Source organism: Rissa tridactyla, chromosome 4 (assembly GCF_028500815.1).
Source record: "Rissa tridactyla isolate bRisTri1 chromosome 4, bRisTri1.patW.cur.20221130, whole genome shotgun sequence".
NCBI lineage: Eukaryota > Metazoa > Chordata > Aves > Charadriiformes > Laridae > Rissa > Rissa tridactyla.
Genome location: NC_071469.1, coordinates 41,208,729 through 41,224,085, shown reverse-complemented (window position 1 = coordinate 41,224,085; position 15,357 = coordinate 41,208,729). Strand labels below are relative to the sequence as shown.

The 15,357-nt window shown below is 47.3% G+C and overlaps 1 protein-coding gene across 4 annotated transcripts in view; it reads right to left on the bottom strand.

The window, feature by feature from the left end:
• Nucleotides 1-15,357, bottom strand: part of GALNT16 (polypeptide N-acetylgalactosaminyltransferase 16) — a 115,829-nt gene that overhangs the window by 14,922 nt on the left and 85,550 nt on the right. Inside the window, exons 15-16 of one of the 4 annotated variants that reach the window (XM_054199670.1) lie at nt 9,211-9,350; nt 5,526-6,759 (exon numbers count right to left, since the gene is read on the bottom strand). The exons of 1 other annotated variant lie outside the window; for it this stretch is intronic. In XM_054199670.1, coding sequence (XP_054055645.1) covers nt 9,213-9,350 — 138 coding nt within the window. In that variant the 3' untranslated portion in view covers nt 5,526-6,759; nt 9,211-9,212. Of the gene's footprint in view, nt 1-5,525; nt 6,760-8,518; nt 9,351-15,357 lie in introns of those variants that run through there. 2 more of the 4 variants (XM_054199671.1, XM_054199674.1) reach the window with 2 other exon arrangements.

Below are 15,357 nucleotides of genomic sequence, written 5' to 3'. Positions count from 1 at the left end.
AGGTGATATTGTAAAGCCCACATAGTCAAGCCTTCATCTAAGCAGCAGCTGTCATTAAGCTGATTTTAATGTGGGTAAGTGCCAGCATTGCAGATGAACAGCCTGAGATAGGTAGGGTGTTTCAAAGGGGAAGAGAGGTGATGCTGGACGCTGAGGGAGGATCCGTGCAGAGCATCCCCCGAGCAGTGCCAGTACAGAAGGCAGACCCACTGCAAGCATTACCTGTATTTCTCTCCTTCCTTGTAGTCTTTTCAAGATTTAAATGTCATATTACTGGTTTGCTTTGCTGAAGAAAGAACAAGCAGGATAACCACCGAGCTTCCCCTTGGCCCTCAGCTTTTCTACCACCCTGCCCCTCACAAACTCAGTGCTAAGCTCATCTCTGATTTGGGGAGCCACCTCAGGCTGATGCCAGGTTGGTGTGACACTGACGCTATCTATTTTTCAATAAGATCCAAATGAAGCTGGGAGTGAGGGAAAAAAGGGAAGAGCTGCCTTGGTCCAGCTCTCTACTGCTGCTTCTGCCACAAAGCCAGCGACTGCTGACCGGCAGCGTTCTCCCAGCCACTCACATGTCTTAAGCCAACAGTACTAAAACGCACAATCAGAAAAGTAACCCAAGCAGGAACAGTGATTTAGACCGAGTCTGTTTCCCAAATCTGACAAGTGTACACACTAATGAATAACACCCCCCACAACGCTGCAAAAAGAGAAGGAAAAATGCAGCAGCAAGGAGAATGCCCACCATCAATTTCTGCTAAGAAAAATGTTTCTCTGTTCCATCTCGTCACCCATATAGAATGGTTCAGGTTGGAAGGGACCTTAAAGATCATCTAGTTCCAACCCCCCTGCGCTGGCAGAGACACCTCCCACTAGACCAGGCTGCTCAAAGCCCCATCCAGCCTGGCCTTGAACACCTCCAGGGATGGAAGTCTGTTTTAAGACCAGAAAGGAGAAAAGCAGATGTAAGTGAAGACAGTGGCAAAACACACAGAGCCTAAATAGAGCAAGATTTTCACCTTTGTCTTCCTGCCTGGCAGGACGTGTAGGTGCCCACACCAGCTGCCGGGCAGTCACGGCTGTAGCCACGGCACAGCGAGGGGTAGCCGGCCCCAGCGCCAGGGCGGTGGCAGCCCACCCTGCCCTCCAGGCAGCACCAGCGGCGCTGGGAGCACTCGCTGAGCCCGGTGTCCGGGGCAGGGATCACTCTTCTCACCCTGCGATGCCAGCTCTGCAAACTTGGCAATTGACCACGCAAAGGAAAAACTCAACGAAGGAGAAGACTGATTAGGGAATGCCAGCAACAAAAAATGGTTCCTCTTTGCCGTGGAGAAAGTGCTTTTCTAAGGTGGCTGAATCAAAGCTCACTTCTTGTGGCAGCCAAATGGAACCAGTCCCCTGTTTGGAGAAGGGAAAGGAGTACTGGGGGCTGATATGACTGGTCTGCAGTCACCGACGATCATAGCTGACAGCAGAACACATCCTTTTTGCTCTGTCCCTTGGGAAGACGAGGCAAAACTCAGAATTAACTGTCCTCATTTTGTGTTCTCCACTGAATTTCCAGCTGTAGCACTGGTAGCTCCTGTGTTTATTTTAAAAGGGAAGGAATCACTGGGATGAGGGGTGGAAAAGATCTTCTAGTTGAGGCCTGGCCAGCCTTGGTCTGTCTGATCCTGAAACGAGACTCAGGAGACGTGTTTCAGAGAGAGCCAAGGAGAGAAGCAGATGAGGATACAACTGGATCCAACATCTGGTCTGGACCATCAGCCTCAGCTCATGGCGGTGCCCCACTTTCTGCTGCAGACTGAGATACCGACACCCTCACACCAGCACAGCCCCACAGCTGGCTGCGTAACGTCCTGCCGGTGGGAGCCTGGCTTGAAAGTCACAGCCTGAGCACCACTTCCAAGCCCCGCCTGAAACAGAAGGGCTTGGGGCAGCAGGGATTAGAAACAAGAGACCTCAGAGCCCAGGCCACAGTCATCTTGTCCTAGAAAGACCCCCAACCATCACAGGAAGACTCCTGCTCCTTTCACGCCCTTTTCTTCTTTACCCTGTTGCTCTACTGCTGATAGGGCTCAAAGGCACTCATCAGTCATCTTCCCATTTTTTCTGCTCTGGAAACCATGGCCACACTGGAGTGCCCTCATACCTATTTCAGCACTTCCCCTTCTCCTCCCTTTCTGTTTGCCAGAGCACTGGGAACACCACCACTTCTTTTTAGCAAGGGGAAAATTCAAGCCGTTGCCTTCAAAATACACCAGCATTGACATGATTTCTGGTTTGCCCTCATTATATATTGGGAGGACTAGAGAACAAGGTGTTTTGGTGGGTAAAGAAATTCACACAAACTCTGGTCAAACACAAAAAGGTGTCACCTCTTCAAATAAACTGTTTTCTCTACTTCGTACGCAGCTGCCCCACTTCTTTGGAACCTTTGTGGTCACTTCCAAAATACAGCTATTCTGCAGGGCCTGTTCTGGTCACCCAGCTGCTGAAGGGAAGCCAATAGCAGACAGCATTGTGTCTACAGGTTGAAACCAAATAACCATCAGGATACCTCACGGCAGCCCCACAGGGATGTGACATGACGTGCCAGGGCCCAGGGTGAAGAGGGACTCCAGAGCTGGGGTGAAACCTGTGAGAGCTCATGACCCCCCCAGGAGCCAGCAGTCACCACACTTACAGGGAGCTCAGGAAGCTACAGAGAAGGCCACACTGAGATCCACACATCAGTTGAGACCCAGATGGGGAGGAGGCAAAGCAGGTCTTGGCTTTGACCACAAAATTCAGGGAGAAGAGCCCTTGGGAAAAGAAAGCTGAGACATACGAGGAGGTGCAGAGGGACCCATGGGTGGTTTTTTGGGTCAGTGATCCCATTTTGATGAAGCCATCACTCAGCACACCACACCGGTACTGTTGTTACCGCCAAGCTCAGCTCCGCTGCAGGCAGTGGTAAGCAGCGTTACTGTACTAGTTTCCATGGAAATCAAAACCACAGAAGCTGGTTTCCACCAAAATCACATTAAAACACAATTTTGTCCCAAGTGGATTATTTTGTTATCTTTTCTCTCATTCTTCTTTTTGCACCGTGCAGTACAGATGAAGCGGGATTTATTTTAATGAGTCAGATTTGTAAAGCACAAGTTTCATCGATATGTCAAGCAGACGCCGCTATTTCCATTTGGACAGGATGTCCCCGACTCAAAGACAGGCAGGTCTGAACACTTACCCAGTGTCATTTTCGTCACAGAAATACTACCTTGTTCTGGCCTGTTTTTAATCACCAGTCAGTCACAGGTGAGATTTAAGCAGCGTTTCTCAAACAGATGCAGATCAGTTAAAAAAGCAGAAGGTTGTTCAGCTCCCTCAGTTCCCTCCCGTACCCAGCCTCCCATTGCCCAGCGACACCTTTGCAACACGCTGAGGCACAGAAACACTTCTGCAAACCACCTTACAGAAACGAAGCCCTAGAAACGTGGATGACAGCCCCACTACCTTGCGCCCAAGCTGGGAGAGTGGCGGAGCGGCAATGCCTCCTGTCGGCACAGAGTTCTCTGCTGGAGAAGCAGGGCCAGAAGCCCAGCATGCTGCAAACACCCCATTTATTTTCACAGGGCAGTGCAGTGCAGTGCTGATTTTTTCGCTACCATAGCAGCAGAACAAACACACTGAAAACAAGCTTTTGTTTCAGGTAGATCTAAACATCTACTTTCAACATTTGCAGTTCTCTGGGGCTTCTTTGCTTCTGTTTACAACGCTCACAAGTTGCCAGGAAGGTATGTATCTCAGGTGCCCTAAGAGGGAAGGATTCAGGAGCTCTTCAGCTGCTTTGCCCAAGCAGTACAAGATGAAAGAGAAAGGATGCAAGAAGTGTATTAGGATGGTTTTCTGAAGGAAGAGCAGCCGTCAGGTTTCCAGGTGCTCCTGCAATTAGTATTTACTTGTAAAGTGCTGAATAGGTCCGATTAGAGGGACAGAGATATCCACCTCAGCACCTCCTGCAGCCCAACAGCAGAGGGTTTTAAGAACGAAGAGACACTCACATAACGCCATTGTATCAAGCACGTCCCTTTAAACAGACTGCAGAAAACAGAGATCTCCTAGCATCTAACTTTCTTACTGAAAGTAGTCTGGAGAACATCTCTGTTTCTAAGAAAATAACCTGCTTTGTGAGTGTTAAAATGAACTATTTGAGTATTTAAAAAAAAAACCCAAAATCACAACACATCCAAACAACACTTGATTTGCCTCTTGAGACAAAGCATTGACCAAATTTGACCGAACTGTGTCACCGCTGTGGATGTGGTGCTGCTATGTTTTTAACCTCCTGCAAAGAAATCGCTCCCCTATAATTTTCCCCACGCTTGGTTCTAGTCCCCTTTGATGCAACTGTTTCTACTCCAAACTCATCTCTACCTCATTTATGCGCCAAATCTCTGCATGTCCAACCCTACCCTCCTCAGAGAGGAACCCATCCCTTACTCATTTCTCCTCCCCCCTCCCATTTGGCTCTGCAAGAGATCAATATTTCATTTTCCTAGACAGGACTAATTAAAGTCTTCCCAGCCATCATTACAGCTTGAGAATCTCCTGGCTTCTAGGGCACTATGGCAGTCATCATTCAGAGCATGCACGGCAGGACCCCATGGACACAGCCCAACTGACGTCCTGCTACAGAAGCAGCACCAGGAGAGAAAGCCCCAACTCTTTTCCTTTTTATCGAGTTCCCACAGTACTCAAACACCAAATATGTTACCAGGCAGTACAGGGAAGAGCTGGTCCCCCCCCCACAAGCTAATTTCCAGCACACCTTCACCCCCCTTCCCTAGAGGGAGGCTCCGGCACAGCTGCTTTCTGTAGAGGCAGGCCCAGCTGATCCCAGTTTGAAAAAGCCTCTGTGGGTGAAGTAGCAGGCACTTAAGCCCCGATTTTAAACTCAAAGCCTCCAAATTGACATTGCTGGCTGGGCTTTTTTTTTTTTTATAAAGTGAGATTAGGAAGGCTTACCAGCTTCCTTGGAGAGTCACAGTACTTGAGGCTCAGCAATACACATGCTAGGAGGCATCTGTGGGTGGTGATGCTTCCCTGCCCTCAAGCCAGAGGCACAAGAAAGACCTTTGGGAGGCTCAGCAAGGAACAGGCAGGCTGATAGCCTGAGGAAAAGATCAAGGAGGGAGTTACAGGAAGAATTAACTCCCCCCACACCCAGCTATTTCTTTCAGCATGTAAAAGCCAGTCCATTATCTGCTTTTAACTTTCTCCAGAAAGCATGCTTTGCTGCCTAGCCAGCTGAGGAGGGCTGCTTCAGTCATGTTCAACTGATACGCCATTGTGTCCTAGAAATGTCTCTGCCAGCTCCTGCAGCGTCCCTCTAGAAGAAACCCAGGAACCCATGCACAGAACTGGGGTATGTACGTCTGGGGAGACAAACCCAGTTAGAGACAGAGGCAGGGACCAGGCACGAAAGGATGGAGGCTCTTTTCCGATGGGAAGTGAGGGGGAATAAGAACAGGCTGAAACACTTGTTTCAAAGTGGATTTTATTCCAGGCATTAAACAGATTCTGGCACATGCTTTCTTCAAGAAAAGGGAAAACAAATCTGGGCTCCACATAAATTACATCTGGCAAAGTGCAACTTAGAAGTGAGTGGGGAAAATAAACGTTTTGAAATTGATTTCTGTACAACAGTAGTTTCAGCTCCTCTTAAATAAACCCCCATTGGTTCATGGCACACGAAATTACACTGGATGATCTGATACAATAACAGCTTTCCTAAAAGGTATTACCAATGCAAATGCTCTGTATTGACAGTCTAGGGGGCTCTTTAAAGTAAGCAGGAAAACAAGGGCGAGCAGCTGCTTGTTCTGACTGTTAAAGAAACAAATCACCGGGCCAAATTTGAGGGCTCAGTCAGTTTGCTTTCAAAAACCCCACTGGAGTCCTGTTCCAAAACATGGCACTGTGTGGACCTTCTGGGGAAAAAGCACAGATAACATAATTCCTCCTTCCTTTCAGTGCAAGGGAAATGGAAAGTATACTAATGAGTTTGGACAAGAGTTTGTTTATTCCGAGGGGAAGTCTAGTTTGCCCACACTTGAAAGCAGCCTTTTGTAATGCACCTCCTTTTCAGCAACTGCTAAAATCCATTGGAAACCAATGGCTTCCAGAAGATGATGTGAGGGGAGGTCTGCATTGGTCCGACAGGAAGGTGCTTTAGCTGACAGTCGAGTGTGACAGTGGGGAGGTGACTTCAGGAGAACATATCCCAGATCAGGTAGAGTTAGATCTCTGGTAGCCCCTAACTCCATTTAAGTTATTGACATCTAGCATATGCCCATCTTTTCCCTTTTCTCCCCCAGGCTGGGGCACCTGGAGAAGAAGAGTGTCCAATCTTCAGCTGCCCCAGCTCACAGCCCCAAATGGATACCAGTTCATACTCTGCCAGGTGGTGAGCAGTAGGAGAGGCACAAATCAACACAGCTAGTCCAGGTACCTCTGCTCTGGGAGTGGTCAGTAACCTCCAACACTGGAGCCAAGCACAAAGTCAAGGGCAGTAGCCAGCGAGCTGACAAGAGCCCTTCGAACCAGGGCTGGCCCGAAGCTTGGAGACTGTATACAAGCAGGGCTCCTGTGGTCTGCAGCAGTCAGGAGAATTGTTTGTAGAGGAGCTGGGTCCTAGTCCCAGTACGGTTATGAAGAAGGAACTGCAAGAAAGCTGCACACACACAGTGGGAGCAAGAAGGAAGGAAGCAGTACCTGGTGGAGGAGTGAACATGCTGTTAGCTGTGAGCCTTAAGCTGCTGGAGAGTGAAATGGGGGAAGCTCAGATGGTCCCCTTAGGATGCATTTTGATGAAAATACATCATCCTTTAGCATTTCATTGTATACAGGGCTTACGCACAGTACCTGCTCAATGGCCTTTCGTCTGTCTTTGCATCAACTTTTTTCAAGCCAGGTGTGTGAGAACTTGACTGCTCCTGTCTCCTACTGCCTAAAGATGATGTTCTAGAAGTAGCATCTCCTGCATATTCTTGTTTAAAAAAGCAATTGCTAGTAGGATGGCAACTCTCCCCCCTGACGGGTCTGCCTGCCCTGCTCTCTTTCTGTTCCTAGGCTATTTTCCTTCCTTCTCTGCTCTTCCCTGGCCTCAGTGGTTCGGGCCCAAAGCATCTCTATATAGGGAAAGAGAAATCTCTGCAGAGTCAGTGCCCCCATTCCCACACAGAAGTGTGGCTGCACCATGCTGTAAGCTTGGCACTAAAGGGAACTGCCTCTTGAGTTTTCACAGTGCAGGCAGGTCATTCACCTAGTTAATGGGCACCAAGATGGTGAGCTGAAGTCAAAGTGAAGGGGAAAACAGGAAAAGAGCTCCTGCCACCTGGCTGATTTGTTTTTTTAAATAAAAGAACCAAGAACAGAAAACAAATCATCCAGTTCTCACACAAGCACTTTTGAACACATGCAACATATGAAGAACAGTTATCTGTTCTTTTGTCAACCGTTTGGGCTAATACCAAGGTAGGAGAAAGAATTAAAAAGGGATACAAGCATGATCAAAAGCAGCCAGCTGTTCAGAGTCCAGATGAACATCATGTTTCTTTTACACGAGATCAGAAAGGATCCAGGCAAGCAATTGCCTACTGAAGGTGGCCCCACCATTTGGTTCCCCTGCCAGGCTCTTGGAGAGGAGGGCTGGTTTACAAAACCTAGCTCCAAGAGAAAAATGTAACAGATCTAGCAGGAAAAGGTAACGTTGTGGGGATTATTTTTTTTTTATTTGAATAGGTACGCTTCCCTTGGCAGGCCTGAAAACCCACACTCAGCTACCGCTGACTGGTAACTGGGAGCAGGACTGGGATGCTAGCTAGAGACACCAGTTGTCTTCAGTATTTCCAGAACACAAAAGGAAAGATCCCTCCGGGCAGGCCTGTACTGTGGCAGCATTTGTGCAGGGGGCATTTTCAGCTTCACCAACTAACCTGCCAAAGTGCCCACTGGGAGGAGAGATGGGCATCACAAGTGGAGCAGCCCCAGGACTTTTCTCCTCCTCTTTCTGAGAGAGCTGGGGGGAAAACAACTAAACAGAGGGATTGGGTGGCTTGTCGTGCTGGGCTGTGCTCACAAGGGCCATGCAGAGCTGGAGAGCTAGCAAGAGGGCTGCGCTCCTGCTCAGCCAGCAGCTGGAAACCTGCAATGACCTAGCGGTTGTCCCCTTCTGCTTCTCACAGCGGGGAACTGGGTGGTCTCCTGCCACAGGCCTGAGCCAAGTGCAGTGGCACTGTCAGTGTGCGCTGCCTACACAGCTATGGGCATCACCTTTGGCGTGGAGTGCAGCAGGCAGTGTCTGGTAGCACCAGGAAGAGCAGCTAGAGAACAGTGCCAGCTTCCCTGACATCCCAAAGTCTCTCTGACCAGCTCTGCAGGAGAGTGGTACCCTGAACCCAGGTCCAGCTGGGCTGCCTGTGGGCTTGGATCACTCATGGAGGCAGGGCTGGCCTGCCACCTGTAACAAGAGGGAATAGTCCGCAAAACAATCCTTGGTTATGCTGCTAAAACAGACTGTCCCTTTTCCAGCTCTTGTCAGCATTGTTCCCCATTTCACAGCCTCAGCCCATTGGCTGTAGGGCAGCTACAGCGGGCAGAGGAAGCAACGGGCCCACCATAAAGGGGTTACAAACCTGCCCCCAGGGTCTGCTAGTTCCTTCCCATCCCCTCTGCTCATCATGATGACTCTTCTGGCCAGTTCTCACTGAGAGACACACATGCATAAATGATGCATGATGTTAGACTGAAAAGCCAGGGAAGCCAAAGAGCTACCAATGTTTGTATAAGCACCGTTTAAGCTGTTGGTCTGAAGGTCATGGACTCTAGATGCAGAGAAAGGAATGGATGGGGAGAGCTGCGAGGCAGCTCCGTGTATTGGGATGGGTCCTCCCCCCTTTCTGGGTGCAGCTGTGCACAGACATCAGCTACAAAGGAGAACTTAGAACAGCCAGGAAAATTTTAACAATTCTCCTCATCCCTCTTTCACCCCCAGCTCCTTTTCTGAAAAGCTCAAAAACACCAAGTGCTCAGCTGAAATGGTGGCTTGCAGATGGGCACAATGAAAACATTTAGGGTCAGACATACAAAACCATTCCTCCCTTCCCGATCCCCTTCTGTTCCCGAAGTCTCATGCACAAAGAAACAAGGAGATCTCTGTGCTACCATCATGTTGCTTGTAGCAGCTCCCACTGTTGGCCAGGTACATCTGCTTGGCAAGGGTTGGTCACCACTCTCCCAGTCTTGTTTTCCAGGCAGAGACCGCTGACAAAGTGTTGAATGAAACTGCCTTTCATCTTCCACTTCTATGAGAAGACAGAGAAGAAACATGCTGTTACTTCCATTTCACCACGGAACTGTGCCTCCAAGCTGGAGGAGAAAGGTTGAGCATAAACCTCAAATAAACCCCAACAAATAGGGAGACTGAAAATCTGGGTATGGGCAACATCGCCAAAGCACTGGTTTCCTGTATTAACGATACCTGGAGTTTGAATTTAGCTGAATTACAGGACTAGATATTCAGAAGCATCTAGAGGGCAAACAACACAAAAATCAGCAATTAGTGGCATTTTCAAAAGCATATTATATTCACAATTTCCCTGCCATTCTTTGTCCTGCATCTCTAGACATCCAGATACCTGTCAAGATCTGAAACCGTTCTATGGCTTCTTTCCAATCCACAGAAAGCAAAACATTGAAAGCCCTCTCAACATGCAAAGCAATCCATCCACAGAAAGCAAAAATCACACTTCTTGCTGCTTGACTAGATCGTATCCATCTCTCTTCCATGTCCCCTCATCTCTCCTCTCATTGAATTCAAGATTTTTATCAGCATTACATTGAAAGCTCTTCATAGCTCTACACCCTTCTCAGCTGCCTCTTCTTTGTAATCTTATCTGTCCTGCCAACATTTTGGTTTATAAGTGTCCACTTGACAGCTTCTTGGTACATATTGCTCTGCTTTCTGCAGTGCTGTCCTCTGGGTCTGCTGTCCTCACAGCATATCCACAAGGTCCCACATGCAACCCTTTCCTGAAGGTCCACTTTGGTTGTGCTGCTTTCCGGCAAACAAAATGTACGTCCTAACCTTGAACTGCAAATGCTGCTGGGAAAGGGCTGTACCTTCCATCCCTGCTGGGAAGAACTAGGACCATCGTGGCTGATAGTGAAGCGAAAAAAAGTAGAAACGAGCCTGTGGACTTGGGATCTCTCAGGTGAGGCTGTGCCATTTCCCCTCAGTGGGGCACAGCTGAGATCAGCAGGCTATTCGATTGAGTGCTCCAGGGATTTTCAGTCAACACAGATGACCCAGCTGGAATTAGGGTCTGGGTGCTCAGTCGGTAAACAGCTTAGGAATACTATGAGGATTTTTTTTGGCTAACCCATGAGAGGAATGAAGAAAAAGAAACAGCTTGACATCAGTGATGGACCTCAAGGCTGTTGCAGAAATGATAGGCAAAAACTCCTGCAATATCCATACAATGTCAAAACCTACCAACATCTTAATTCTTGGGTAACACAGCAAACAGACTGCCACATGCTGTGTGGTTTAACATATCCAGTTATGCTCACGTCTTGCTGGCAGCTCTCCTCCAAATCTGTGTGCTGGTTATGTTTCTTGGAGGGCAGGGCAGTTGCAAAGCCCTGAGTAATCCGTTGCTTCTGTATCACATATTCCTTCAAGACTAAATACCAGAGGCAGGATCACTTTGCTAGCACTGCTAGCCCTGACTGCCAGGATACCACTAAAGGAGAGCAGTTTGTGCAGCAGGAAGAAGCTCGTTTTAAAAGGCAAGGGGGCAGAGGAATGTAGTGATGTGCAGAGGAAGATACAATGCAATCTGTGCACTGCAATGCCCTCATCAGCTGCTGCAACCCAATGCCTACACAGGTCCCAGAGCCATCTGGCTCTCATCTGGCAGAAGTCTCCCTGCAAATAGCTGAGGAAGAGTTAATACCATAAAGCAGCAGCCATAATGATGGAGTGGAAAGCAGGAGGTCTTCCCTGGAAAGAAGCACATTGTGCCTAGCTGGTTCCATCTCGGTCTCCTACCACTGTTTCCCAGGACAAGGGCAATTACTAAAAGACACTGGTTTTCTTCTCCCCTCTAGCCATTCAGGAGAACACTAGCACTGCTGGGAGGCTCGCTCATGTTATTCCTCCAGATCAGATACCTGCTGCTGTGTCGTTTCTCCATGCTGAGCAGGTACCCACTGTGATGTCTGTAGGGAGAGTCTACAGCAACAGATACAGAGGACACCAGCAAACACTCACTAGAGCACATTTTCTGCTGCTAACAAACTACACCAATCAGCTTCTAAGTGAATCACACCACTGGAAAGCCCACTGTTTTGAGTCACACTGGATCCCTACGTTCAACAGAAAGCGGGGCAAGGATGGGGAAGGGGGAGGAGAAACACTGAAAAGGTGACAGAGTTGAATATAAGGCTCATCTGGGCTGCAGAGAGGTGCCATGCATGGAGGTATTATTAAGCGTATTGACAGTAAAAGCCAAAGTAGGGCTCCTCATCTCGCATGGATGTGAAATTTTCAAAATTATGGATTCTACCCTTTCTGGTCAGAAACTGCTTTGCTGACCACCGTGAGACACCAGAACAAGTCCCCTGACTTCACCTGAACCTTCCACAAGACACCCCTGCCTGACTGCCAGACCACAGGATTACCGAGGATAGCCCAACACCTAACCCTGTAGGGACACATCATATCTCAGACCCTTGAGGAGGGTGGGCAGTAGGGATTGGTGGAAATAGGAGACAGGATGCTTGTCTCCCACTGCCACCCACCTCAGAGCTGGGTAACTTAGTCTCAACTAGTCACCTGGTGACATACTTATGGAGGGGTCCAAGGTACAAGCACCTTCTGAGAGGGCCCAGCTTTCTCCACAGACCACAAGGGGAGCCTGGACAGCTAACTTTTAAATGACAGTGATGATGCCCATTTTTAGGAAAAACAAACAAACAGAGCAGATATCTCCCTGCATACACAGCCAAACATTACAGAGAGTCTCCTGTCTGTCCTACACCCAGACATTATGACTGGCCTGTACTTGGAAGGAAAGCTTTTGGAAGGTATAAGCATTGCAGAATCTGAAAAATTTTGGCTTGAAAATCTTCCTCGGTCTCCCTTTCTTGTGCAGACAGAGATAATAGAGCTTACTGGTCACAGCAGGTTTGGAGTGGAGAAGGAAAAGTAAGAATCCATATTTTCTTTGAAATATTGTGTCTTGATCCTCTTCCCCAATGTCAACCAAAAATTTCCCCACTCTTTTGTAAAGCCCCTCTCCATCTTTATTATCTGTCATTGTCATATTATCTGTCATCTTATCACCTACTTTGAGGTGACTGGATAGAAGCACTCCATGTGCAATTACTAAGAGAAAAGCCCAAAATAGCCAGTTCTCTTTTACCCAATATATACAAGAGCTGAAAGTGTTTACACTAGTGTAATTTTTCAGGGTAATCATGTCAGGTTCTTCCAGAACAGGCAGGTTTTCACTCCTTGTCTTATCCAATAGTCTATATAAAGTCGTATTTGTCTGCACTTCAGGTAATATGATACACTGGGAAGCAAGGTGGGAAAAATTTCAAATCACATCCAAAGGCACAAAGGACTTCAAATACTGTTTGTCTCACAAGAAAACTTAGTGTCCTCATTTTCAGGCCGGGGTCACATTCCTTCAGCACATTTTAATGAAATATGGCTGTTTAATAGGATTTCTCAGCATGCTGCTTGTTCTGTTGGGAAATACCGTGCCCGTGTTTCTCATTTTCATTCTGTTGTTTTAGTGTCTGACTCTCACTTTGCCTTCTATTTGTCCTCACTATAATACAAATTAAAAACGCCACTCCCACCGTCAGTCAGAGCCAAAACCAAAGCAAAAGGCAATAATTTATTGTGCATTCAACTAAAAAATGCTATTCTCCAAATAACATTATGGATAACATCCATCTGGTTTGAAATCTACTTCTGATTATGCAGAATAGCTCTTGGCTGGTCTTCAGCTAGCAGTGCCAGCTGTTGCTGTTGAATGATCAACAGGATCATGGTGCCAAATAGATTTTGTTCTTGGTTCCTTTCAACCCAAGGGAGAATAGTCTGACAGAACCAAAAACCATCTAAATTTTGACCATTGTCTCATATCCTCCTACTTGCAAAGTTCTAGAGTTATTTTGAAGTAATACTTTAGAAACAGCTCATAATTCTGTAAAGCCTCCGCTAGAGTATTACATATATGTTAGATGGACTGTTGTTAGCACTCAAAAATAACAATAAAATTATCTGCCCTGTGGACACGCTTAATGCGCAACAGCTGTGTAACATGGACACAGATTCAGTATGTTTGAAAGCAGAAAGCAACTTTAGCAGCTTCATGGTGCTGTCATAAGGATCTAACCAATCTGCTTTGGTGACACTAAAAAAATAAGCTACGAAATGACCCATATTTTGTCAGAAATCTTGCTTTTGCATCACTCAGACAGACGCGAAGTCTAAAAAGTCCAAATGTCTTCCACCATAGACTTCTGATGAGTGTGACACCAGAGATGTTCAAAGCTGGGCTTTCATCATGTCGCCATCTCCTCTTAAGATATTGTACATGTGATGCACGTTGCCCAGGTTCATGCCCTTCCACTCAGACCACCTACTTGGGGCTCTTGGTTGCTCAACTTCCCTTTTTCCACTCCCACTCAGCTCCTCTGACATTCTGAGAAGCCCACTTGAACTGAGGAGTGGCTACACCCACGTGTATTTTGAAAACACTACTCTCCCCCCATTACTCATACTTTGGACTGTGAGTACCCATGGGGAGATAGGCAAGTTGTAGGGCAACTGAGGGAGTTTGTTCCCTCCAGCTTTGCTCTTTCATTTTGCACTTCAGAGTTTCTGCAGTAGTGGCCATCTCCTTGAAACTTAACCTCCCAAATATCAGGAGCTAGGCTTGGGTGACCTCCTAGGCAGGGGGTTCTGCAAGCTGCAAACCTAGGAAGAACCAGACTCCTCCTCCTTCTTGGCTCATTGTTGCCAGAAATATGCCTTGTCAGCCCAGACACACGCTCTCAGATGACCCCCATAAAAGCTGCTAGGTTCACTTTCTGCTTTCTAGCTAGGACCCGGCAGAGAAAGAGTCAGTTCCCAAAGTAAGCAGAAAACATTGCATTAGATGCAGGTGGTCCCTCTAGAACAGAGACGGAGGAGAGAGAATGGGATAGTTTGCAAAGATTACTAACTTCGAGCTAATTAAAATCCGATGTCAGTATTAACAACAATTATCACTGTTGTGTTTATGGAAGGAAGGGATGATAACAACATTCCACAAGAACACAATAAACTTGAGCATTGCAAGGAGAACTGGATTTCTAAGTAGAAATCTGAAATGGGAATTTGGGACTTCCAAAAAACCCCAACATTTCAGAGCATTTCAACCCAAATTAGATTAAAAATTCAAATGCACTTCTCCCACTTCATCCCCACCTCATCCCTTCAGCCACAAGCTGGTTTGGAATGGCAGCTGTGATTCAAATCAGTCTCTAATTATTTGAAATGCTTAAACAAAATGCTTGCTTACAGTCAGTTGGCTCAGTCATCTGCTAGGTCAAGTCCTTGATTTAAGTGCAGTTTGTTCACATAAGGTAATGGAAAACAACGTCTCACATCCTTAAGTGTGTGTGCATGTCTTTATAACGAGCCTGTATGTAACCAACACATCAAGGCTCAATAAATCCTACTCCAGCAGCAGAATGAGCCTGCTTGTGTTAGGGTGGATTAATCTCTCTTCTGGCTAATAGGACTTGCACTCCACCCCCCTTCAGGGGACCCTTGTCCTTCCATGACAGGGGAGGTGGGGAAAGACAGCTGATCTTGGCAGCTGCTTGAGTCCTCTCTGCTGCCAGGGAGGAAAGTGCTGCAAGGCACCTAAGGGGAAGCTAAGTGACCTAATTACACAGCAAGGGGGTAAGTGATTACCAGCAAGAAAAAGGAGCAGGCAAGCGGAGCCCACCTGGGATATGCTTGCAAGGCTAATCCAAACTCAGATTTTCCCAGCATATTCACGATGACAACTCTTCAAGACATTTCCGCATTAACCAACTCTCCAGAGGAAAGTCTACACAGGCTTTCCATAAATGGGCAAGACTGGATTTCAGTGCTTTCTTTCAGGAAGAACTAAATTCAGAAATTCATACAGCATTAAAAAGTACTGACAAAAGAGGATGCTGACGAGGCCTGGTAGCAAGCAGAGTCGTCTCCTACCTTTGGGCTAACAAAACAATAGCTGTGTCAGAAAACAGAGCCAG